This window comes from Capricornis sumatraensis, chromosome 3 (assembly GCF_032405125.1).
Source record: "Capricornis sumatraensis isolate serow.1 chromosome 3, serow.2, whole genome shotgun sequence".
Classification (NCBI taxonomy): Eukaryota; Metazoa; Chordata; class Mammalia; order Artiodactyla; family Bovidae; genus Capricornis; species Capricornis sumatraensis.
Genome location: NC_091071.1, coordinates 48,852,672 through 48,880,054, shown reverse-complemented (window position 1 = coordinate 48,880,054; position 27,383 = coordinate 48,852,672). Strand labels below are relative to the sequence as shown.

General features: G+C 42.2%; 1 protein-coding gene across 2 annotated transcripts in view; it reads right to left on the bottom strand.

Moving 5' to 3' along the window:
• Positions 1-8,429: 8,429 nt before the first annotated feature.
• The window catches only part of SAP130 (Sin3A associated protein 130), a 74,025-nt gene continuing 55,071 nt past the window's right edge, over positions 8,430-27,383 (bottom strand). For both annotated transcript variants that reach the window (XM_068967632.1, XM_068967633.1), the window contains 5 exons: positions 21,110-21,358; positions 20,800-20,925; positions 10,740-10,843; positions 9,530-9,643; positions 8,430-9,303 (listed from right to left, as the gene is read on the bottom strand). In XM_068967632.1, the coding sequence (XP_068823733.1) occupies positions 9,145-9,303; positions 9,530-9,643; positions 10,740-10,843; positions 20,800-20,925; positions 21,110-21,358 (752 nt within the window). In that variant the 3' untranslated portion in view covers positions 8,430-9,144. The remainder of the gene's footprint in view (positions 9,304-9,529; positions 9,644-10,739; positions 10,844-20,799; positions 20,926-21,109; positions 21,359-27,383) is intronic.

Here is a 27,383-nt window from a genome sequence, read left to right as displayed (position 1 = left end):
TGACCAAAACAAACAAACAAACAAAAAAGAGTGGATATAGGTATATAGAGAACTGACTCACTTTAGTGTACGGCAGAAAGTAACACAACATTACAAATCAATTATACTCCAATAAAAAGTTAAAATATGACAAATAAATCCTCCATAAATTAACCTAAAAGAAAAAAGAATAGTCTTTTCAACAAATGGTAGTGGGACAACTGGCTGGGTACGTGCAAAAGAATAAAGTTCAATAAAATCCCTAGAAGAGAACACATGTAAAACATTCTTAGGTCAGTCTTCGAAGGCAACAGAAATAAAAGCAAAAATAAACCAATAAGATCTAATCAAACTTACAAGCTTTTGCACAGCAAAAGAAACCATAAACAAAATGAAAAGACAACCTATGGACTAGGAGAAAAATATCTGTGAATGAAGCCACTGACAAGGACTTAATTTCCAAAATATACAAACAGCTCATACAACTGAATAAAAAAACAAAACAAAACTCCATCAAAAAATGGGAAAAAGACCTAAAAAGGCATTTCTCCAAAGCAGACATACAGATGGCCATTAGGCGCATAAAAAGATGCTCAACATTGCTAATTATTGTGTGTGTGCCAAGTCACTTAAGTAGTGTCTGACTCTTGGCAACCTTTATAGACTGTCGGTGTGATTCTCCAGGCAAGAATAGTGGAGTGGGTTGCCGTGCCCTCCTCCAGGGGATCCGCCTGACCTGGAGATCAAACCAGTGTCTCTTATGTCTTCTGTATTGGCAAGTGAGTTCTTTACCACTAGCACCACCTAGGAAGCCCCACTAATTATTAAAGAAATTAAAATCAAAACTATAATGAGGTACCACCTCACACTGCTCAGAATGGCTGTCATTAAAAAGTCTACAAATAACAAATACTGGAAAGGATGTGGAGGGTGTAGGTGGGTACACTGTTGGGAGAGAATGTAAATTGGTATAGCCACTATGGAAAATAGTATGGAGGTCCTCAAAAAAGTAGTCACCATATGATCCTGAAATCCCACGCCGGGGCATACATCTGGAGGAAACTATAATTCAAAAAGATATATACACTACAGTGTTCACAGCAGCACTGTTTACAGAATCTGAGACATGGAAATGACCTAAAAGTCCACTGACAGATGAATGGATAAAAATAATTTGGCATACATATACAATGGAATGGACTTCTCTGGTGGCTCAGATGGTAAAGAGTCTGCCTACAGTACAGGAGACCTGGATTCAATACTTGGGTCAGGAAGATCCCCTGCAGAAGGGAATGGCAACGCACTCCAGTATTCTTGCCAGAATTCCATGGAAAGACAAGCCTGGTGGGTTATAGTCCACGGAGTTGCAAAGGATCGGTCACAACTGAGCAATTTTCACTCATACAGTGGAATATTCCTCAGCCCTCAAAGAGAATGAAATAGTCATTTGCAGCAACATGGATAGACATAGACATTATCATACTAAGTCAGAATGAGAAAGCCAAATACCATATGACATCACTTACATGTGGAATCTAAAATGTGACACAAATGAACTTATCTATGAAACAGAAGCAGATTCACAGCCATAGAGAACAGAACTGTGGCTGCCAAGGGGGAGCGTGTTGGAGTAAAATTAATTGACAGTTTGGGGATTAGCAGATGCAAATTATTATATACAGCATAATATACAGCATACTTGGATAAACAAGTCCTACAGTAAAACACAGGGAACTGTATTCAGTATTCTGTGACAGGAATATGAAAAAGAGTATGTATAACTGAATCACTGTCCTCTACAGAAGAAATTAACATATCATTGTAACATTAACATAACACTGTAAATCAACTATACTTCAATTAAAAAAAAAAGAATCAAGTTGGACACTCTACTTCATATCATACATAAAAATTAACTCCAAACAGATTAAACACCTCAGTAGGAGTAGTGGTTACAGGCTTCAGGGCTTGTTTGGGGGGCAATGAAAACATTCTAAAACTGATTATGGTGATGCTTGCACAACTCTGTGAATATAGTAAAAGTCACTGAATTTTACACTTCAAGTAGGTGAATTGTATGTTATGTGAGTTTTATCTTAATACACATTTTAAAAAATGAAACAAAAGATTATCACTACTGTTCCAACAGACAAGGAAAGGATAATTAAGGAATACCAGGAACACCTTTATGCCCACAAATTTAATAACTTAGATGCAATGTTCCAATTCCTGGAAAGATAGATAGGAACTACCAAAGCTCACACAAGGAGAGACAATCTGAATAGGCCTATGTCTATTTAAAAAATTGGATCAATAATTAACAAATTCCCCCGAAAGAGAGTATACCAGGGCCAGATGCTCTCACTGCTGAGTTAGACCAAACATTTGAGGAAGAAATTGTATCAATTCTTTGCAATCCTCTCCTGAAAACAGGAGAACATTCCTTAACTCATTCTATTACCAAGACATTGATATAAGACTAAGACATGTACAAAAAAGAAGCACAAACCAGTCCTTCTCATGAACACAGATGCAACGAATTGATGGCAAGTTGAATCTATCTATGTGTAAAAAGAATTATACACCATAACCAAGTGGGATTTATTTCAAGTATGCCAGTTTGGCTGGTTCAATAGTAAAAAATTAATTAATGTAATCTAAGATACCAACATGATAAAGAAGATAAGTCATGCGATCATATTAGTGATGCAGGAAAGAATGACAAAATCTATAACTGAAAACTTTCAGCAAACTGGGAACAGGGAGTAACTTCAACTTGATAAAGAACATCTAAAAAACCCTACAGCCAATCTTACACTTAGTGGTGAGAAACTGGACCTTTACCCTATGACTGAGAACAAGGCAAGCATATCCCCTTTTACCACTCCTACTCAAGACCTTACTGGAAGACCTCCGGGAAGGAGGGCATGGCAACCCACCCAGTCTTCTTGTCTAGAGAATCCCCATGAACAGAGGAGCCTGGCAGGTTCACAGGGTCACAAAGAGTTGGACATGACTGAAGTGAACTAGCACAGCACAGCACAAGGAAATAAAAACTACACAGAGAAAGAAGAAATAAAACCGTATTTGTTCAGAGACGGAATCACTGTTTACGTAGAAAGTTCTGAAGAACCAACAAAAAAACTGTGAATATAGCAATATCACAGCACACAAGGTTAATAGTAGATAAATGGGGACCGCTCTCACATACACCACAAAAGAACAATTAGAATTTGAAATAGAGAATTCCCTGGAGGCCAAGTGTTTAGGACTCTGTGCTTTTACTGCCGAGGGCCTGGGTTCAATCCCAAGCCGGGGAACTAACATCCTACAAGCCATCCCACTGACATCCCACAAGTGTGGCATAGCGCCCTCCCACCAAAAAAAAAAAAGTGAAATAAAAAATACAGCACCATTTACAAAGGCACACACACAAATGAAATACTTAGGTATAAATCTAATGAAATATGTACAGGCTGTACATGAGGAAAACTACAAAACTGATTAAAGAAATCAAAGATCTAAATAAATGAGGAGATAGTCCAAGTTCACGGACCACAACACTCAACATTAATTATTAAGATGGCAATTCCTTCCCAACTTGATCTATAGAGTCATGTAATACTAGTCACAATTTCAGCAAGCTTTTTGTAGGTATTAACAGAGTCTAAGGTTTATATGAAAAGACAAAAGACCTAGAATAGCCAACGTAATACTAAAGAACAAAGTTGGAGAACTAATATTTCCAACTTTAAAACTGTAAAGCTACAGTAATCAAAACAAAGTGGTACTGGCAAAGGAACAGACAAGTAGGTCAATGGGACAGAATACAGAACCCAGGAAAAAACCTCCGCAGTTACAGTCAACTGACCTCTGGCAAAGGAACAAAGGCAATTTAATTAAGAATAGTCTCTTCAAGAAATGGTTATGGAACAATTGGTCATCCATGTGCATCCTCCCATACCCAAACCAAAAAACTCCACACAGATGTTACAAATTTCACAAAAATTATCTCAAAATGGATCATGACAGCCTAAAAGTAGAACACAAAACTATAAAACTACTATATCAAAACACAGGAGAAAATCGAGGTGACCGTGGGTTTGGCAGAGTCTAGATATAACCCCAAAACACAATTCATAAAAGAAAAAACTGATGTTGTATGCATTAAAATTTAAAACTGCTCTTCAAAAGGTACTATTAAGTAAATGGCAACATAAGCCACAGACAGGGAGAAATACTTGCGAAACACTTACCTGAAAGAGGACTGGTATCCAAAATACACAAAAAAACCCTTAAAACTCCATCAGAAAACAGAGAAGCTAATTAAAATACAGGCAAAGATGTGAACAAACACTTCATCAAAAATGATATAAAGGTGGAAAATGAGCATTTGAAAAAAATGCTCAACTTCATGTCATGAGAAATCACTACACACCTGTTCGAATGGCTAAAATCCAAACACTGACAACACTAACCGCTGGTGAGGATGTGAAACAGCAGCAACTCTTATTCTGCTGGTGGGAATGTAAAGTGGCACAGGTGCTTTGGAAGACAGTTTGGCAGTTTCTTATAAAACTAAACCTAGTTTTACTTTATGACCCAGCAATCACATTTCTAGGTTTTTACCCAACTGATTTGAACACTTATTTCCACATGAGAACCTGAATTTGAACGCTCACAGCAGCTTTACTCATAATAGTCAAGAGCTTGAAGCAGCAAGACGTCCTTCAGTGGTATAACAGGTAAATAGACTGGCATAGTCACACAGCAAAACAACTCAGGATACACTTAGCAGATGGAAGAATCTCAAATTATGTTGATCAAAATAGCCAGATACAAACAAGTACATGCTCTATGATTCTATTTACATGAAGTTCCAGAACAGACAGAACCAATCTATGATAAGGGGCAGCAGTTCAGTGTTTACCTTAGGGGTTGGGGGTGGGTGCAGAAGTGTATGGACTACAAAGGAGCACTCTTTCTAGGGTTATTCAGTAATGCCATGGCTCTTTATTTGGATCTTAGCAATGGTTGTATGTATGTGTCAAAATACACGAAACTGTAAATTTAAGATGTGGGTATTTAACTCTGTAATTATATCACAATAAAATTGATTATTCTGGAGTAAAAGTTAAGATGGTTATTTTAGAGGGAAGAAGAGGGGATACAGAGGTTTGTGACTAGCAAAGTTATATTTCTTACCCTGGGGGATCATTTCAGAGTTGTTCTTTTAAGAACTTACAAGGCTATATATTTGTTTCCTGTACTTTTATCTGTGCTGTGAAAGTGAAAGTGAAGTCGCTCAGTCGTGTCTGAATCTTTGCAACCCCATGGACAGCAGCCAACCAGGCTCCTCCGTCCATGGGATTTTCCAGGCAACTGCAGCCGACCAGGCTCCTCTGTCCATGGGATTTTCCAGGCAAGAATACTGGAGTGGATTGCCATTTCCTTCTCCAGGGGATCTTCCTGACCCAGGGATAGAACCCGGCTCTCCTGCCTTGTAGGCAGATGCTTTACTGTCAGCCACCAGGGAGAGTTTTATAATAAAAAAGTACGTCCTTTCAAAGGTGTCCCTTTCATCACAGGTTAGGTTGGACTATATAACCTCTAAAATAACTTTAAACTCTCAAACTGTGACTTTTAATTACTATGATAAAGAAAAAAAGGTATTTTCTAGTTAATGTCTTTTGTAATATCCAGGTTTTAAAAAATAATATGATAAACTTGTGAGTAATAGTTTTCTGGACCAGGAGCCACTGGGTGTCTGGACTTCTCAGCACAATCTCCTGGTCATAAATCCCTAAAAAATACAACTAAGATAAAATCACCAGTTAAGTTGTATACCAACATTTGTTCATACATCTGTAATAACGAAAATCTAACAACCTGAATGTCTGTGGACAGAGAAGCAACTTGTGGAAGGAACACACATATTCAGATGACAAAATGCTTGCCCTTTAGCAATAAAAAGCAATAAACCTTTAAAATAAGCCATAGGAATAAATTTCAGCATAAATTTCCACCATACTGAGTAAAAGAAGCCAGACTCCCTCCCTCAAAAAACAATATGATGTATGATTTCATTCATATGAAATCACAGAAAATGGAAACTAGAGTGGCAGAAAGCAGATTAATGTTTGCCTGGAGATGGGTGGAGGGCAGGTAGGGGTGAGAGGCAAGATGTCACAGAGGCAACAAGGAAACTTTTGGGTCTGATTTCTTCCCTCTCTTGATTGTGGTGAATGTTTCACAGGTATTTACATAGGTTAAATCTTATCAAATTGTATACTTTAAGGTGCTCAGTATGTCAATCCATGCTCCATAAAGCTGTTTTAAAATAAGTGTATACACAGATGATTCACTCCCTCCTCCATCCCCTCCCACCTTCTGATCACATTGTTCTCATAAGGTGAGGGAAGACAGAAAACACCACTGTTCTCACCTGCCCTGACATCAAAGCTTGCACTGACAAGCTTCCTTTGACCAGGGTTATCGAACTGCCGAAGTTTTGTTTAAACAGAGGTAACATTGCAGCCATGAAATTAAGACACTCCTTGGAAGGAAAGTTATGACCAACCTAGATAGCATATTCAAAAGCAGAGACATTACTTTGCCAACAAAGGTCCGTCTAGTCAAGGCTATGGTTTTTCCAGTGGTCATGTATGGATGTGAGAGTTGGACTGTGAAGAAGGCTGAGTGCTGAAGAATTGATGCTTTTGAATTATGGTGTTGGAAAAGACTCTTGAGAGTCCCTTGGACTGCAAGGAGATCCAACCAGTCCATCCTAAAGGAGATCAGTCCTGGGTGTTAAGGACTGATGCTGAGGCTGAAACTCCAATACTCTGGCCACCTCATGCGAAGAGTCGACTCATTGGAAAAGACCCTTATGCTGGGAGGGATTGGGGGCAGGAGGAGAAGGGGACGACAGAGGATGAGATGGCTGGATGGCATCACGGACTCGATGCACATGAGTTTGGGTGAACTTTGGGAGTTGGTGATGGACAGGGAGGCCTGGCGTGCTGTGATTCATGGGGTTGCAAAGAGTCGGATATGACTGAGCGACTGAACTGAACTGAACAAGTCCTTGGGGTGGCAAGGAGTCACACACAACTGAGTGATTGAGCACACACACAATACTTGTAGAGAGACCAGGTCTCTGATGTAGGATCCCAAATACCCGGGTCCTGTCCTTCACAAGCCAGCGCACCATGCATTGCTAGGCAACATGTACCATGAGAAACAGAGGCAAAGGAGCCCTGTTCTAACATCATTACTGGTTGCACAGAACACTAAACTGGAGTCTAGCGCACAGTCAGCAATGGCTTCGGGTCAGAACACTCTAGTGAAGCAGCCTTAACTGTTCTGAGGACCTCATTAGCCTAGACTATGCAGGCCATGCGGCCACATTGGAAGAAGGCAGAAAGCCTGCTTTGTTTCTCTTCCCCAGTCCCATATGAGATGAGAGTTTACCACTCCAGTTCAAGGAAGGCTGTCTCAGGAGATCTAGACTCTAGTTGTGGTGCACAGGCTTAGTTGCCCTGTGACAGGTGGGATCTTAGTTCCCCTGCCAGGGTTCTAGAGATCCGGCATCTCAATGAAGATCCCCCGTGCTACAACTAAGACCCGACTCAGTCAAAAAAAGAAGCAAGCAAGCCTAGGCTAACCTTCCCACTCCAGCGAGTTCACAGAAGGTCACCTCGGAAAGAAAATCCACTCTCCTGGAAGTCCTTCCCCCATTACTGCAGCCTTAACTCCTATAATATGACCAATTTATAACAGTGGTTCCAAAGACTGGATCAAATTTGGCATTGACTCTCAGATTTGTTTAGGACAAGGCAAAAAGCCAGCCTGGGGACTTTACTGGTGGTCTAGTGATTAGGAGTCCACCTTCCCCTGCAGGGGATGCAGGTCAGGTCCCTGGCTGGGGAACTAAGATCCCACATGCCACAGGGCAACTAAGCCTGTGCACCACAACTAGAGATCCCACATAACTCAACAGAGATCCCCTGTACTACAACCAAGACCCGACGCACAGCCAAAAAAAAGAGAAAGCAAGCCTAGGATACCTTCCCATGCCAGCGAGGTCACAGAAGGTAACCTCACAAAGAAAATCCACTCTCCTGGAAGTCCTTCCCCGATTACCGTAGCCTTATTTTTTGTACTATAAAATGACCAATTTATATTTACAGTGAGGTACAATGTAGTCTCATATTTAAGATAATCAAACGCCTGACATCTTCAAGATACCAAGGTAAGTGGAACTCTGTGTGGAGCAACCAAACTTTGTCAGGGTAGACTCAACCACGTGAGAGAAATGCCAGAAGGGTAAACACTCAAGTGATGTGCAGTACAGCACTGATGAGCTTCATAAAAAGATGCAAACTGCTTATGTACAAAACCTCTTTGAGTCCTTTATTAACATTTGGAGATGTGCCATACGTATAATTAACAGCATCACACCAGCTACAGAAGTACGGATAACCAAGAATGTACTTCGGAACAAGGATCTCAGAGCAACTTCTGGTGTTGCCTGCTCTGCACCTCCACAAAATCCCAACTCTGACACACGCAGGACAGACAGTATAACAACTTCACTTTGAAATGGTTCTTTAGAAAATGACAAGAATTGGCAGTTCAAACCCTTTAGAGTGAGACGTGGCAGTCTCTCAAGTGCCATGGCACTGCTTTAGAAGGCCAGCGTGGGCATCTGAAGGTCAGACAGAGTAAGAACCGACTAGGGCGAGGGCAAGAGGTTTGATTTTCAGTGTAGAGAGAGAACAGATGGTCCAAGTGGATACTTTCCGTTCAGGCTCAGTAACGGTCCTGCAGGAATCCATCAGATAAATAGTTTATCAACTGGAAGGCTGAAAAACGCCAGCCTGTCACTTGTGTCACTGACAACCGGGAGACCCTGTGGCAACAGGAGTCGGGCACAACACAGTCAGCACAGGAGGCAGACGCCTGAAAGAAAGACTGGAGTCCCCCGTCAGGTCAGTTCTGACCCTTCCATATCACTGGGTGTTCCGGGTCCCTCTGCTTTCACGCGTGAACTAAGGAACGCTTTCCTTTATCTCAATGTTCCACTTTGAAAATAACCAATCCCTTCCCCCACCCCCAGCATCATTCTCCATAAATTCTTTTTCCAAAGTCCTGATTCGGGGTCTAGACTTTTTCCTTTCGCTTCAATTTTGACACCTTCTTGACAGTCCCATTCTTGTTTAGAAGCTTCAGGACACGATCTTTATGATCTAAAACTTTAAGCATGGAGTCTCTGGCCTCACTGATTTGATCCATCACAAGTTTACACCTCTGCATATTTCCCTGAAACAAAAGACATGACATCATCCATCAGCAATCTTCAAGACAGTGTGGCTTTTAAAGAGCTTCTCACCTTTGAACTGAGCCATTTTGAGGCTTTCACATAGGAAAAAAAACACTTTACTGTTTCTGGATAATGCAGGCTGAAGAAAATAATTGGTTTTTGCCAAAGATATTAATGGAGAGAGGGGAAGGGAGAAATAAGGGGAGGGAAAGGGCTCCTTCAAACCTGTATTAGTTCATTTATTCGGTGTAAATCATCATCAGTTGCTGCTTTTTTCTTTGGGATAATCCCTTCCTGCAGGTTGGTGAGTCTTTCGTAAACATCATGTTCTAGATTCGTCTGCAACAAACAAGGAGGGAATCATGACCTCAGAAATACTTTTCTTCATCAAACTCAGGCAAAATACCCACCTTGAATCACCTGTATAAACTGGTATCAGGTCTGTTTGGGTGATAAACTAATTTCTCCCAATGACTAAGATACAGTACAGTAAGGAAAGTTACTCAACAATTTACATCACAATTGGCTGTAATTCAGAGTATCTTCTAGGATAACTTTTTTTTTTGGCTGCACCACGCAGCATGTGGGATCTTAGTTCCCTAAGATATCCAACCTGATCTCCTTGCAGTGGAAGCTCAGAGTCGTAACCACTGCACCACCACGGAAGTCCAAGGATAGCTTTTAAATTCTCCTCTAAATTCCCAATTTCTCTGAAAAGCAAGTCTATAAGTTCCATAAAAATATACTTTTATGCTAAATTTAAACCTAGCCATGGCACTACTTAAAAAAAAAAACACTCATAAAAAGACAATATTCTTCAGATCATGACTACTCCAAAGATAGAAAGACTTTGTGAGATTATTTTGATAGGCTCCTCTTTATCTTGCTGAAGGAAGGAGTCTTGCCCAGGGGTTATGGAAAGGGCTGAACACAGAACGCACTGGACAGATGAGATCAACAGCAGTTTACTAGTCAGTATACTTGCGGCCCAGGGGAGGAGGACACTGCAAGTTGTGCCGAACCACAGAGCGGGTGCCCTCCATGACAGAGAGAGCAAAGAGGGAACCGGTAGGGGCTGAAGGAGGCAGGCTCTGTAGTGTAAGAGGGCGTGGTGCCCCCTGGTGCCCCCAGGAGGACATCACTGGCTTATCTGAGTATCTCAAGCTGGAGGAGAACCAAAGCCCACTACTCAGGGAGAAGTGTGAACTAGGCCTTACTCCCACAGTGAGGAGCAGTGAGAATGTGTTGACAGGCCCCCTGAGGCCCCCTCTGTTTCAGATGTCACAGCAACACATAATATGAACCTTAACTGTAGGTCTTGACACATTAAAAACTCCACCATGACCCATGTTAACTGGGAGCACTTCAGAAAGAAAATGCTCTATGAGCTCAGGTGTCCTCAGCAGGACATCACAACTGCTAGAGCGCCACCTACCAGCTGCAGCAACTGGGCTGCACAGAGGTGAACCTTCCAGCCTTGGGCTCGACACGAGACTCCTTTCTGATTAGCTATTTCCTGCAGCATAGCTTTCTTCTCCTCTGGAACCAGAAAAAAAAAAAAACAAAAGTCACTGAGAATGTAAGTCACAATATGAATAAAAGCTCTTTTGGTTCACTCCAGCAAAATAAGACTTACTTTGCTAATCTAATGAGTTCAAAAGAGAGTAAGCTAATACTCTAAAGTTTTAAGTGAGGTAAACGGTCTTTAGTGGGTTGGAGTCTTGCTCATGTGTGATGTCTGCAAGCATGTGGAGAGTCTGGGCATGAAGCTTAGAAGCTCTGTGGTGTTATCTAGATCTTGGAAGAAATCTTAGGGCTCCAACTTGAGTAACATTTAAATTCAGGTGGAAAAGTCCATGAATCAGCACTGTAGTAAAATAAATACGAACTTTATCATTTGGACTGGGGAAAGACAAACTAGGATTGAGGAGTACGTGTCAGAGGTGAGTTTAGATATATCTGTGAAGTTTTAATATTACTGCTCACCAGAACTTAAAATGGATTTACACATTACATGGATAATCAAAAACTATTAAAAAAAATCTTCTTACTGAAAAAATTAATATTTTTTCTGTTTAGAATTTTGGCTGCACTGGATCTTTGCTGTGACGCTCAGACTTTCTCTAGCTGCAGAGCATGGGCTCTAGAATGTGTGGGCTCAGTTGTTGTGCTATGTGGGATCTCAGTTCCCCACTAGGGACTGCACCCTCATCCCCTGCATTGGAAAGCAGATTCTTGACCACTGGTCCACCAGCGAAGTCGCTAAAAAATTAATCTTGAAAAAAATTCTATCTATATATTTGTCAAAACTGACAGAATGCATAAGACCAAGACTGAACCTTAATGTAAATGATAAACTCTGGGTGATGATTATTTCAGTGTAGGCTCACCAAATGTGCCACTGTGGTGGGGAAGCTGAGAGTGAGGGAGGCTGTGCATGTGTGGGGACAGGGGATGGGGGGCAGACATGGGAAATCTCTTTACCTCCTGTTCAATTCTGTTGTGAACCTAAAACTGATCAACTTTACTTCCTAGAACAATTAACAACAACACAAAACCCCCAAACTTATCTGGTAGGCAAATATTAGCAAGAAAGTAATTTAAAAATCTTAAACTTTTTGAGATAATTACTGATTCATATGCAATTGTAAGAAATAATACAGAGAGGTCCCATGTATTCTTTATCCAGTTCCCCTCAGTGGTAGTATCTGGCAAAACCGCAGTGTAACATCACAACCATGCTACTGACAAAGTCCACTGACTCTCTTCAGCTTTCATCAGTTTTATATGGTCTCGTGTCTGTCGTTACGAGCATTATAAAGAAACTTTTCAGCTCAAAATAATTACAGAGTCACAGAAGCTGCAAAGATAGTATAGAGATATATCTGGCAAGAGACCTGTCTGTAGAGTGTGGGAAGAATTCTCACCACTCGACAATAAAGACAAACGAATTAAAAAGGGCAAAATATCTAAACACACATTTTTCCAAAAAACATATACAAATTGCCAACAAACATGAAGATGTTCAACATCATTAGGCATTGCTGCTACTGCTGCTAAGTCGCTTCAGTCGTGTCCGACTCTGTGCGGCTCCATAGACGGCAGCCCATCAGGCTCCCCCGTCCCTGGGATTCTCCAGGCAAGAACACTGGAGTGGGGTGCCATTTCCTTTTCCAATGCATGAAAGTGAAAAGTGAAAGTGAAGTCGCTCAGTCGTGTCTGACTCTTTACGACCCCATGGACTGCAGCCTACCAGGCTCCTCCTTCCATGGGATTTTCCAGGCAAGAGTACTGGAGTGGGGTGCCATCACCTTCTCCATCATTAGGCATTAGGGAAATGCAAATAAAAACTGCAGTAAGTACCATTTCAAACCCCTTAAGATGCCATGATAATAATAAAAAAAGAGTAAGTGTTGGTGAGGATGTGGAAAAATCAGAAGTTGTATGCATTCCTGGTGGGAAAGTAAAATGTATTTGGTTTGGAAAATACTCTCAGAGTTCCTAGAATGTTAAATAGTTACCAAATAACCCAGAAATTCCATTCTTAGGCATATGTACGAGAGAAATGAAAATAAATGTTCCTACAAACATGATGATAGGAACATTACTCATAATCCAAAAGTGGAAACAACCCAAATGCCCATTGAGTGATGAATGGATAAATAATATGTGTTATACATCCATAAAATAGAGTATTACTTGGCAGGAAAATTGACTGAAGTCCTGATACATGCCATACGGATGACTCTTGAAAACATTAAATTAAGTGAAATAAACCTGTCACAGAAGACCGCATGGTATATGCTTCTGTTTGCAGCAAATGTCCAGCAATGGGAAATTTAAAGAGACGGCAAGTAGATAAAAGAGGTTGCCTAGGGTTGGGCGTAGGGAGGAGTGAAGATGGCAGGACTGGTGATGATAGCTAAGGGTTGTACTTGTTGGGCTAATGAAAATGTTTTAAAACTAAATGTAGAGATAAACACGCAACTTTGTGAATACACCAAGAATCATTGAGTTGTACATTGTAAGAGGTTAACTGCATGCTACATGAATTATAGCTCACAAAAGCTTTTATTGGGGAAAAAACAAAAAGCCAGTAACAAGAGGCCCAGTATTTCCCTTCACCCAGTTTCCCCTCACTGTTTGCATCTCAGTAACTGCAGTACAGCCATCACACCCAGGAGACTGCCACTGATGTCAAGTGAGTGCATGTCATCATATCACATGCAAGTTTGTGTGACTGCTGTGCCAGTCGAGGTTTAGAGGTGCTCATCACCGTGAGAGACCTCCTGTGCCACACCTTTACGGTCACACCACCCGTTCCGCACGATTAACCCTTCATCAACTCATTTCTTCTCTATGTGTATAACTTTGTCACTTTGAGATTATATAAACAGAACTGCACAGCATGTGTCTTTTTTCTGGGGAAGGGAGGGGGTACATGTTTTGAAAATTGATTTCCCCGTAAGCCTAAGCACAATGCATAAGCTGTTACATAATCAATAGTTCTTTCCTGTCCATTGCTGACAGGAGTCAACGGCTCATTTGTTTAACCATTTGATGCCATCTGTGTTGCTTCCAGCTCTTGGCTATTATCAAAGATGCTGCTATGAACACTTCTATCCAGATTTCTGTGTGGACAGAGGGTTTTCATTTTTCTGGGATAAATGCCCAGGAGGGCAACTGTCGGGTCATATGGTAAGTATATGTTTAGTTTTTATGAAACTACCCAACTGTTTTCCAGAGTAGCTCAGTAATGTGTAAAAGACAGCTGAACTGTGATATGCCAGTGTTCTGCTAAGCAGTTTCCCCAATGGAACTGGAGAAATTAAAAAAAAAAAAAAAACCCTTTAGACCTCTGGGAAAAGGTCCTAATGGTTAACAGCACGGCAGAAACATCTATTCAAACAAATCTACTAAAAGGTGAAAGACCAGTAAGTCTGTGGCATTTGAACCAAGACTGATCCCTTTCTGCTTCTCACTCTAGCTTGTAAGGTGGAGACTCTGTTCCAGATCGCTGTAGCCCCAAGCACAGGGTTCCCTCTCCTCCAGTTCCCAGAAGGAGCAAGGCATTTCCCATCCTGCTCCCTGTTGCTGAGGCTGTCTCAGGCCCTGAGTCTAGTTGACATGTGGGGGCTCCCTTCTTTTGCTCAATCGCCACTTGTAGAAGGGAGACTGTACCTTAGGCAAGGTGAGCTGAAAACACTGGGGCCCAGGAGCCCCTCTCCTGGCTTGTGAAGTGGTGGCATCACCCTAGGAGAGGCAGGCCAAGTGGGAGACAGGCTGCTCACCCCACCTCCCCTCCAATGAGCACTCACCTGCTAAGTTGCCATTGGCCCACCCCCACCTCCAGAGCCCCAGGCTCAGAGATTCTGCCTGGAGAAAAAAACAGGCCATAAAACAGGAAATTTCTAATCTCTTCCCAAAGGAGTTGGCTCCAATTTCAACAGAGTGTGAAGTTCAAACCTAAAGGTGCTCCCGAGAGCAGTGGAGGGTGTAGGTAAGAGGAAATGTGCAGACACAGTGAAGATACAGCCTAGACTGTGGGCTGACCCATTTGCAGGAGAGAACAAGGAGCAAGAGAGCTGGCAGGAGCTCTCCTTGGGGGCAGAATGATTATCAAACACTGACCTCAGAAACCATTCTGGCAAGGAGCTACAATACAACTGGATTAGTCTGCAGAGGAATTTGTGTTTAAGGGCAATCTAGTACTGTGTTTTTAACAGATCAAATGGCAAGCAATAAGTGGGGTTTATCAGTTGGACATGGTCAGGGAAATAGGAGGAGAGAGGCCTGCCCATGCTACTGTCCTCCCACGGTGGCTGTGGGCACACTCAAAGCTATGTCTCCCCAAGGAGTAACATCAGAGGCTTCCCACTTGGTGGTGCTGGTGGGGTGGAGCTGATCAGACTTCACTAAAAGAATCCAACCAGTCACTAAACAGCTAAAAATGCAAATGACTATAGCGGGTCTTTGAGGAGACAGCGAGACCAGTGCCTGGAGTCGCTGCATTATCTGAAATGTCCAGTTTGCAAAAAAAATTATGAGGCATTCGAACAAACAGGGAAATATGACCCACATAAGGGGAAAAAGAAATAGGCACCAGAAAATGCTTGACAAGAGTGACCAGATGTTAGATTGAACAGAAAAAGATTTCAAAGTAGCCATTATGAATAAATTCACAGAATGAAAAGAAAGTATGAGTGAAGAAGTAAAAGAAGGGATGATAATCATGTCACATTAAACAGTATCAACATAGAGACAGAAATTGTACACCATTAAGAGCACCAATGCATGTATAATGGAGTACCAAAAGGAAAAGAGATGAAGGAGAAGAAATACTCAGGGAAAAAATGACTTAAGATTTCTCACATTTACTGAAAAACAGTAAAGTATATATCAGGAAGCTCAAGGCTAACTCCAAAGAAGATAAATGTATACAGACAGATGTATCATAGTAAAAATGTTGAAAGTCAAAGCTGAAAATATCTTCAAAGGAGTAAGATAAAACATGATGCATCACTTACAATATAATCCCATTAAAATCAACAGCTGACTTCTCAGGAGAATGGAGTCTAGAAGGCAGTGGGATAACAATCAAAATGCTCCAAGGAATGTACGAGAATCTAGTTTCTCTACATCCTCAGCAGCATGTGGCATTATTAGTGTTTCTAATACTGTATTTCCTTACTGATTTCGTCTGGATGATCTGTCCACTGATGACGGTGGAGTGTTAAAGTCCCCCACTATTATTGTGTCACTGTCAATTTCTCCCTTTATGGCTGTTAGTATTTGCCTTACATATTGAGGTGTTCCTATGTTGGGTGTATATATTATTTACGATTGTCACACCTTCTCGGATTGATCCTTTGATCATTACGTAGTGTCCTTTGTGTTTGTAAGTCTAATTTTGCCTGGTATGAGTACTGGTCCTCCAGCTTTCTTTTGATTTCCATCTGCACAGAATACCTTTTTCCGTTCTTTCACTTTCAGTCTGTATGTGGCCCTAGATCTGAAGTGGTTCTCTTACAGACAGCGTACTTACGGGCCTTGTTTTTGTATCCATTCGCCAGTCTATGTCTTTTGCTTGAAGCATTTAATCCATTTACATTTAAGGTAACCATTGATATGTATGTCTTACTGCCATTTTATTGTTTTGGATTGTTTCCATCGGTCTTTTTTCTTCACAGGTCTTCTTTTGTTCTCTTGTCATTTAATGACCAACTTTAGTGCTGTGTTTGGATCCCTCTTCTCAGTGTTTATCTGCTGTCGACTTTGTGGCTACCATGAGGTTTTGACACAGCAGTTTATACATAGACGAGGTTGTTAATAAGCTACTGGTTTTTAAATTTCAAGTGCATTTCCAATATCCTACATTTGTGGTCTCCTCACAACTGCTGGTTGTGATATCATATTTGTGTGGATATGACTTCCTACCTTTACTGAACATTTGCCTTTGCCAGTGAACTTTTCCATTGCAATTTTCTTGTCTTTAGTTGTGGTCTTTTCCACTTTGAGAAGTTCCTTTAGAATTCGTTGCAAAGCTGGTCTGGTAGTGCTGAATTTTCTCAGCTTTTACTTGTCTGTAAAGCTTTTGATTTCTCCATTGAATCTGAATGAAAGCCTTGCTGGGTAGAGTATTCTTGGTTGTAGGTTCTTTCCTTCCATCACTGTAAATATATTGCACCATTTCCTTCTGGCCTGCAAAGTTTCTGCTGAGAAATCAGCTGATAACCTTATGGGAATTCCTATATATGTTACCTGTCCCTTGTTGCTTTTAATGTTTTATTTTTGTCTTTTTGAAAAAAATTACTGTGTGTTGGTGTGTTCCTCCTTGGGGTTTTCCTGCCTGCCACTCTGTTTTCTGGAGTCGGGTGACTGCTTCCCTTACCATGTTAGTGCAGTTCTCAGCTATTATGTCTTTAAGTATTTTCTCAGGTCCTCTCTCTCTCTCTTCTGGGACCCCTTTAATGTGAATGCTGGTACATTTAATGTTGTCTCAGAGGTCTCTCAGATTGTTTCAATTTCTTTTCATTCTGTTCTCTTTATTCTGCTTCATGGCAGTGATCCCACCGTTCTGTCTTCTGCATCACTCATACACTTTCCTGCTTCAGTTATTCTGCTACTGCTTCCTTCTAGTGTAGTTTTCATGTTAATCACTGTGCTGTTCACCTCTGTTCTTTAGTTCTTCCAGGTCTTTGTAAAACATCTCTTGTATCTTCTTGATCTATGCCTCTATATTTTTTCTGTGCTGGATCTTCTTTACTAACATTATCTTAGTCTTTTCCTGGTAGGCCGCCTGTCTCCACTTGGCTGTTGTCCTGGGGTTTTGTCTTGTTCCTCCGCCTGGACATGTTCCTCTGCTGTCTCATTTTGTCTAGCTTCCTGTGATTGTGGTTTCCATTCTGCAGGCTGCAGTACTGTAATTGTTGCTTCTGCTCTCTGCTCTCTGGGGGATGAGGCTGTCTAAGAGGTTTGTGCAGATTTCCTAATGGGAGGGATTGGCTCCTGCCCTCCCATTAGGGGTGGGTGGAGCTGGGTTCTGTCTCTGGTGGTCAAGGCAGTGCTCAGGAAGACTTAAGCTGTCTGCTGGATGGCACTAGTGGTAAAGAACCTGCCTGCCACTGCAGAAGATGCAAGAGAGGCAGGTTTGATTCCTGGGTCAGGAAGATCCTCTGGAGTAGGAAATGGCAACCAAATCCAGCATTCTTGCCTTGAGAATCCCATGGACAGAGGAGCTTGGAGGGCTATACTCCACCAGATCACAGAGTCAGACAGGACTGAAGTGACTTAGCACAAGCATGAGCTGGTAGGTGGGGCTGTGTTCCTGCCCTGTTCGTTATTTGGCTTGAGGCATTCCAGCACTGGAGCCTAGAGGTTGTTGGGGGGAGCTAATGGCAGCTTCTGGGAGGGCTATACCAATGAGTACTCCCCAGAACTGCTGTGCCAGTATCTTTGTCCCTGTAGTGAACCACGGCCATCCCATGTTTAATTTCCATGGGCTGGAGGTTTTTCTGTTATGTGTCATTGGTTTCTAGTTTGAGTCTATCATGGCCAATGAAGATACTCTACATGATTTCAACTCTCCCCCAATTGTTGAGGTTTATGATCCTAAATAAGGTCTATGTGCATCTTGAGAGAATATGTATTCTGCTGCAGTTCAAGTGCCCTATAAATGTCTACTAAATGTTGGTTTGTGGTATTCACTTCTTGCATATTCTTGCTGATTATCAAGTGCTTCTATCAATTGCTGAGACGAGTATGTTGATGTTCTAACCATAACTACATATTTGCCTACTATTTCTTTCAGCTGTTTTTGCTTCATATTTCTGAAGCTCTTGGTTTTTGCTGACTATTTTTTAAATCAGTATGTAATGCCTTTCTTCATTTCTGGTAATTTTCTTTCCTCCGAAGTCTATTTTATTTGATATTAATATAGCCACTCTTTTAAAATTAATTTTTGCAGTGTTTGGTCTTCCATCCTTTTACTGTCATTCTACTGATACACTGTATCTGAAGTTTCTTACAGACAGAATATGGCTGGATCTTTTCTTCATTCTCTGCCAATCTGTGTGTTAACTGATATGTTAGATTATTAACACTTAAGACAATTACTGATATGTTAGGCTAAGTCTGCCAGGTTATTATTTGTTTTCTGTTTGTTTCCTGTGCTTCTTTGCCATTTCTTTTTTCTTTTCTTCAAGTGAATTACCTGTTACCAGTATTCTGTCTTTACTTGTTTATATGAATATGACTTTACAGCTTAGGCAAAACAATTCAATTAAAGTTTAATAGTCAAGAGACTTGGCACAAAGTGATTAATACATACATATTTGAACAGAAGATTTAAGAATCATCAATATTTTCAGCTGTCAAATTACCTTTCTTGAGATAGCTTATGAAGAGTGAATTCCAATAAGCAATAAGTATTTTCTTATAAGGCTTAAAATGTTACTAGGGAAACTGTAAATATTTTCCTGCTATAATATGGAATTCTGTGGTATGAAGAAATGTTTGGTGGCTCATATCCTACTTTCACCAAAGGCCCACATCCTCTGATTTCTCTTTGGAAGTTTCACCCTCTTTTCTAAACTCAGGGTACACTCATGAGGAAGAAAAGCTGGGCAGTACAGCCACCTCTGTGCTCCCATTCAGGGACTGAACTGTCAGGATCTTCACTCCCGCTCATGGGCTTTAGTCCGCACCGTCTAACTTGGACTCATCTTGAGTCTTCAAGGGAACCCTTGGAGAAGCTTCCAAATGCAATTTATTTGAAGGAATAGGAAATATGGCCAATTCTCTGAAAACTCACACTTCTCTATGCAATGATTATATTTGAGATTCAGTTCAGTTCAGTTGCTCAGTCATGTCTGACTCTTTGCGACCCCATGAATTGCAGCATGCCAGGCCTCCCTGTCCATCACCAACTCCCAGAGTTCACTCAGACTCACGTCCATCAAGTCAGTGATGCCATCCAGCCATCTCATCCTCTGTCATCCCCTTCTCCTCCTGTCCCCAATCCCTCCCAGAGTCAGAGTATTTTCCAAGGAGTCAACTCTTCTCATGAGGTGGCCAAAGTACTGAAGTTTCAGCTTTAGCATCATTCCTTCCAAAGAAAACCCAGGACTGATCTCCTTTAGGATGGACTGGTTGGATCTCCTTGCAGTCCAAGGGACTCTCAACAGTCTTCTTCAACACCACAGTTCAATAGCATCAATTCTTCGGTGCTCAGCCTTCTTCACAGTCCAACTCTCACATCCATACGTGACTACTGGAAAAACCATAGCCTTGACTAGACGGACCTTAGTTGGCAAAGTAATGTCTCTGCTTTTGAATATGCTATCTAGGTTGGTCATAACTTTATTTGAGATTAATAACACTTAAAATCTATCCACAGAAATATTTGCTGATTCAAGCAAACTGCTATCAGCCATTTTCACTATAAGTGTGTTTATTAGAATGTTATTCTCAAGTTCAACAACCACAAAAACATTTACTGTGTGCTCACGCTAGATCATCCCACATATGTTTGAACAAATGTTGAACAAAAGATCTTTTGTTTCACATATGTGAAACAAAAGGCCTTTTGGAAAATATACTTTCTAGGGCTGCTGCTGAATGCACATCTGAGCATCCTGGGACCACTGTGGTCTATGTCACGTAACAATCTAGTATAGCTCCTCCTCAGCTACTTTAGGGGCTAAGGAGGTCATCTGTCACTACTTGGGGAGTTGGCAACACAGGAAGTCTTATTCATTAGACTGTGTTTCCAGTAAAATACATATAGCTTTCTAAGGCAAAGGATAATTCTCCAAATTTTATGCTCAACTGTATATTATGCTTAAGAGTAAACAATAAATTTATAACAAAACTGACAGGGTTCTTTTGGAAGCAGGAAAACTATGATTCTGTCTTTTCATTCTACTGTGACTCTAACAAGCTGAGTGAAAGACCAACCGCATGAGTCAACACTAACCATTTCTGGCAAAACTGACCTTTGACCCGGACATCACTGTACCGCTGGAAGTGGTGGTAAGCAGCTTTCCAGGGGTTCCGATAGTGACGGAGCAAAGTAATGGGAGGTCTTGGACGAACTGGGACATACCTTACACCTTCTTCATCTATTTAAACGAGAAGAAAAAGAAAACATTATATAGCTTACTATATATTTGCAACAATATTCCTGGTACAATTTCTGCAGATGAGCTGTAAGTGAAATCTAGCTATTGTAAACGGCCTCAGGGATAAACTCCTAGCTTAAGTGGGAAGCTTTCCATGACAAAAGTAAACTCAAGTGAGCGTTACCAATATACTCCTTGGGAGGAGACTTGCGCTTCTCTGCCTTCACCAGAAGACTCTTGGCAGTGGACTTCTCGTCATCAGTACTGTTTGTCTCCATCATATCCCCTTCTTCTGTTGAAATCACATGCTGCTGCTTCCGAGGCTTTTTCCTTGGCGAAGCACCAGGGGGTAAGTCACTTGTAGGCATGGACAGGTTGTTAGCCAGCAATGCAAGAGACGGAGACGCGGTGTTGGCAGCCAGAGGAGGAACTGCTATCATAGGAAACAGGGTGTACATGTATGAGAACCCAAACACGGCGGAGTGTCCGCTGACTTCCATCAGGGAGAGTTAACAAAGATAGAAAGAGAGCAGGCATTACATGTGCCCAGGACCGTGCTAAAGCATGCTAACTGCGGCAGAGGTTGCCCACTGCTGACACCTCACACCTTCATCTCCCTTAGTCCAAGTACTCCTCACCCTGAAATGGGCACATTGCCACTCAGCTCAAAGACAGTATACTAGTTTCCCTTGTACGGTATGGGTATTTGAAATGAAAATCCTAGTGCTTTGCAGAAATTTTAAGAACTTTCCTTAAAAGAAAGGAGGCCTTACCCACTCTGTGTCTTCTTCCTGTGACCCTGGAACTCAGATGGGATAGCTGGAGTTCCAGCAGCTATCTTGAATCAAGAGCATTAGGGTCAAATGCTAGGGGTGGTAGAAGCCTGGATCCCTAAAGATTTAATGTAATCCACATACCATGCCTGGACTGTCTGCCTCAGGATTCACTTCAAGGGAAACAATAAAAACTTATATGTTCAAGCCACTATATTTCAAGTCTTTCAGCAGGCGATAACCCATCACCTCAATAATAAACTTCAATAATAATCTGAGTAAGTAGACAGTACTGTCCCTGAACTTAACAATGGGAAAATGCGGCACACATCACACAGAGAGCAATGGAGAGCTGGGCACTGAGAGAGGCGGTCTGGCTTCAGAGCACAGCCAGTCAGTGCCTCTAGACAAAGAGCATGCTAAGCACAAAGGCAACAGCGTTTGTTTGGGCTTGTATGGGTCATATACCTGGTGACTTGCAATTCATGATGAAAGTGCACCTCAACTCTTCTACTGTATCCTTGGTTCGTCCTTTCCTTCTACCATTCCTCAGCCATCCATTCCCAACAGTCACAACCTCAACTCTGTCATCAAATCTCAATTTCTGACATCTGACTTTCCAGTCAAAAGCCAACTCTCTTTCCAGGTCACTTCTCTTAGCAACTCACCTCCAATTCTTGTACACCATTAACAACTATTTTCCATTAATCATAGTAGTTTTTTTGCTGTCATTCATCCCTCTAATATCTCCTCACTCCTATCACTGGGTTTTAGCTCTCCTATCAATTTCATCCACTTACTGTCCCTTCTCATGCTATACTGCACTCACTGAACAAAAAGCAGAGCAGGTTAAACCCAACTCTCCAACCAAGTCTACACCTATGCAGCTGAGGGCAGCCAGAGGAAAACACACAGCAATGAAACAGGCATCCTGACAGCATGCTTGCTAACCTCAAGCAGGCCGGCACCGCTGCTGGGAGGCCCTCCTGCATCTGCCAAGTCCATCTGCCCTCCACACTTCCCATACTGCCCTTTCCCTCAGCTAACACCTACGCTTCCTATTTGACAGAAAGACACAGACACCATCAGAAGGAAACGCCCATAAATCCCCACCACATATACCCACTCACCTGCACGGTGACCAGGCACTTCCTTTCTCTCTGCGCTTTCAGGAAAGGCAGATTCCTTCACATTCAAGGTAGGTCCCACCCAGTCTCACCTCCTCAGACATCGCCGCAAGAATTCATCTTTTTCCTGCATCATCAGTTGTCTCCTCTTCATTGGCTCACTCCCACTAACATACCAAACTCATCTGTCCTGTCCTAAGAATAACTTCTGGGACTTCCCTGGTGGTCCAGTGGTTAAGAATCCACCTGCCAATGCAGGGGACATGAATTCGATCCCTGGTCAGGGAAAATCCCACCTGCCACAACTCCTGAAGCATACATGCTTAGAGCCCGTGCTCCACAAGAGAAAGCACCACAATGAGAAGCCTGTGCACCACAACGAAGAACAGCATCCAGAGAAAGCCCGTGTGCAGCAACGAAGACCCAGTGCGGCCAAAAAGAACACTCTCTTGGTATCATTTCCCTTCAGATACTGGCCCTCCTTTTTCTGGTGCTTTGTAACAAGTCCCTCCAGGGCTGTTTATACTCAGTGTCTCTCACAGTTACCTCCCAGCGTTCTCCGGAACCCACACCCACCGTGCTGTGGCCCAATATGACTACATGGCAGCTGCTCTTCTCAAGATCCCCATGACCTTCACGTTATACCCAACGGTCGCTGCTCAGTGCTTTCCTCACTCGACCTCTCAGCAGCTGTGACCCTTGTCCTGGCTTTCCAGGACATCACACGCGCCACGTTTTATTCCTGTCACTGCAGCATGTCCATTTAGTCTCCTTTGCTGGTTTCGGACTCTGCTCCCTTCTCAAAATGGTGCAGTGCCCCAGGGCTCGGTTTACAACTACTTCTGTTTCTTATCAGCACTCACTCCTCAGAGGATCCTATCCATTACCCAGCCAGGCTCATGGCTTTAAACATAACTCATACATACAATGGCAACTCCCCAATTTACAGCGGCAACCTAATTTTCTTCCAAAAGCTAGGCTTACAGATCAGACTACTTGATGTCCACGTGAAAGTCTAACTCAAACTCACCAGAGCAAAAGCTAACTCCTAATCCCTCCCCACACAATGGAGTCCCTCTGCTGTACTGAAGACGAGGGTTTCCAGTTTTGTGTTTGTACTAGGTCGCTCAGTCATGTCTGACTCTTTTGAGACTCCACGGAATGTAGACTGCCAGGCTCCTTTGACCATGGAATTTTCCACACAAGGATACTGGAGTGGGGTGCCATTTCCTACTCTAGGGGATCTTCCTGACCCAGGGATCGAAACTGTGTCTCTTGCTCCTCCTGCGGTGGCACGTGGATTCTTTACCACTTTGCCAGCAGGGAAGTCCTATGCTTCCAGTTACTAAGATCAAAACCTTTAGTTTCCTCTGATGCTGTTCCTCACATACAATATCCCTCTTTAAAGAAATCCTCTCAGTTCCTCAATAAAATATCTACACTCTCACCACTTCACACCACTGGTACTACTACCTTGGCTGAAGCCTTCACTGGTCCCTGCTGTTAAAGCAGTAGCCTCTAAACACATCTCCCTAATTCTAATCTTGTTCCCAGTCTTTTTTTCTACAGAGTCACCAGAGTGGTCTATTAAAAACAGAAGTGAGCTCAAGTTCCTCCTCTACTCAGAGCCCTCTCATAGCTCCCAGCTCCTTCAGCAAAGTCAAAATCCTTCCAGGGGCTCCTAAGCTCTCACAGTCCCGACCTGTGTCTCTGGCCGTCTCTCCCACTACCCTCGTCTACTCAGCTTCATCTGTCAACGCCTCTGTGCTATGTGCTGAGCACAAGAGGCACGTCCCTGTCTTAGGCTTTCACATTCGCTGCTCTTAGTCTGAAATGCCTTTTTCTAGATACTCTCATGGCCAGCTCTTTAATGTCTTTAATGTCTCTTACTCAAAGATCAGTTCTTTGATACAGCTTTCCCTTTAAAACTCTTACAAAAAATCACATCTCCAGCCATAACTTTCCCTTACATTTTGTCTTTTATTTTACTGTTTACCACAATAAACTGTGGAAAATTCTGAAAAGAGATGAGAATACCAGACCACCTGACCTGCCTCTTGAGAAACCTGTATACAGGTCAGGAAGCAACAGTTAGAACTGGACATGGAACAACAGACTAGTTCCAAATAGGAAAAGGAGTAGGTCAAGGCTGTATATTGTCACCCTGCTTATTTAACTTCTATGCAGAGTGCTGCTGCTAAGTCGCTTCAGTTGTGTCTGACTCTGTGCGACCCATAGATGGTAGCCACCAGGCTCCCCTGTCCCTGGGATCCTCCAGGCAAAAACACTGGAATGGGTTGCCATTTCCTACATCATGAGAAATGCTGGGCTGGGTGAAGCACAAGCTGGAATCAAGATTGCTGGGAGAAATATCAATAACCTCAGATATGCAGATGATACCACCCTTATGGCAGAAAGTGAAGAGGAACTAAAAAGCCTCTTGATGAAAGTGAAAGTGGAGAGTGAAAAAGTTGGCTTAATATTCAGAAAACTAAGATCATGGCATCCGGTCCCATCACTTCCTGGCAGATAGATGGGGAAACAGTGGCTGACTATCTTTCTGGGCTCCAAAATAACTGTGGATAGTGATTGCAGCCATGAAATTAAAAGACGCTTACTCCTTGAAAGGAAAGTTATGACCAACCTAGATAGCATATTCAAAAGCAGAGACATTACTTTGCCAACAAAGGTCCGTCTAGTCAAGGCTATGGTTTTTCCAGTAGTCATGTATGAATGTGAGAGTTGGACTATAAAGAAAGCTGAGTGCAGAAGAATTGATGCTTCTGAACTGTGGTGTTGGAGAAGACTATTGAGAGTCCCTTGGACTGCAAGGAGATCGAACCAGTCCACAATAAAGGAGATCAGTCCTGGGTGTTCATTGGAGGGACTGATGTTGAAGCTGAAACTCCAATACTTTGGCCACCTGATGTGGAGAGCTGACTCATTTGAAAAGACCCTGATGCTGGGAAAGATTTGACGGCAGGAGGAGAAGAGGACGACAGAGGATGAGATGCTGGATGGCATCACTGACTTGATGGACAGGAGTTTGAGTAAACTCCGGGAGTTGGTGACGGACAGGGAGGCCTGGTGCGCTGCAGTTCACGGGGTCGCAAAGAGTTGGCCACGACTGAGCGACTGAACTCTTGCTAGAATGTAATCTCCAAGATGGGAGATGTGCATAATCTGTACAAAGTGCTTGGTGAAGAGCCTGACAGAACCAAGGCTGGTGCTGAGCCCTACAAGTTGAGGAAGAACTAGGGTCAGGCTCCTAGTATGGAAAGGTAAGAGGAACTGTCTAGAGGGGTGGCAGAGCAGATGAACAGCATTTCATCTCCCCTCCAGGGTGACCCATAGCATCTTTCAACAGAAGTGCTGAGGTATCATAGGGTGTTACCATAGGATGTTTCATGGCATTATAAATGAAAATAAATAAGCAAATAAATACACAGCAGATTTACAGACTGTAGGCACAGCATGACTACGCCTTTTAACTGAATGAATGTTATGGGAGGTGGGGCCTTCATGCCGAAATGGAAGAGGGCAATACTAGGTAACTACAGCACAAAATGACTTGCTTTTCACTTTGGCTTTGTCTGTATTATATAAATTCATACACTGAATGTTACTTTTATAGTCAGGAAAAGTAAGACTCCACAATAAATTATGAAAAAAACCAGAAAACAGGGACTTCCCTGGTGGTCCAGTGGTTAAGAACCTGCCTTCCAATGCAGGGGACTGGGTTTGGTTCCCTTGGCAGGGAACTAAGACCCCACATATTGTGGGGCACCTAGGCCATGTGCTGCAGTGAGAGATGTGGCAGGCAACAATGAAGATCCTGAGTGCCTAAACAAGGACCATAGCCAAAAAAATGCCCCAAAACAACAAAAAACCAAACAAGCAAACAAATGCCCAGAAAACCAAGCAAACAGAAAGAAAGCCTCTCAAGTGACCTGCTTTTTTACAAATGGAAGTTTAGAGTTGAGAAGAAAAGAAAAAGGGATAGTGGTACTTTTGAGATTTTACTAATCATAAATACGTTTATCAAGAGACTATTTTTAACAATGCAAATCTTACTTTATTGCATAAACAAGGCAAAAAATGCTGGCAGGAAATAAATCATAAATTAATCAGCACTTAGCTATAATCACATTGAGAAATGGGAGTATTACCTGCCATATCAATCAACAAGGATGTCACACTCACCTAGCTCTCCAAGATAACCAGGAAGGAGAACTATATCTGTGATTTAGCAGCCGTCAGGCTGCAGCCACTACCTGTGGTGAGCACTGAGGAAAAATGAAGGATCCTGGCCACAGAGAGCTGAGATACATATGAAAGCAACGACTTCAGTGAGCCCAGACTCTCTCATCTTCCTACATACAGAAAAGCGCTGAATTCCTTAACTTGAGATATCTGGTTTTCTTCAATTCACAAAAATATCTTCACAGTTCAGACTACCTGTCCCATGTTGCAAACTTCTATATAACCCGACTCCTCCCCCTGCCTCCTCAGAGCAGTTCTTGAAGGGTCACTTGAGATGCTGTCTCCCAGGCTAAAA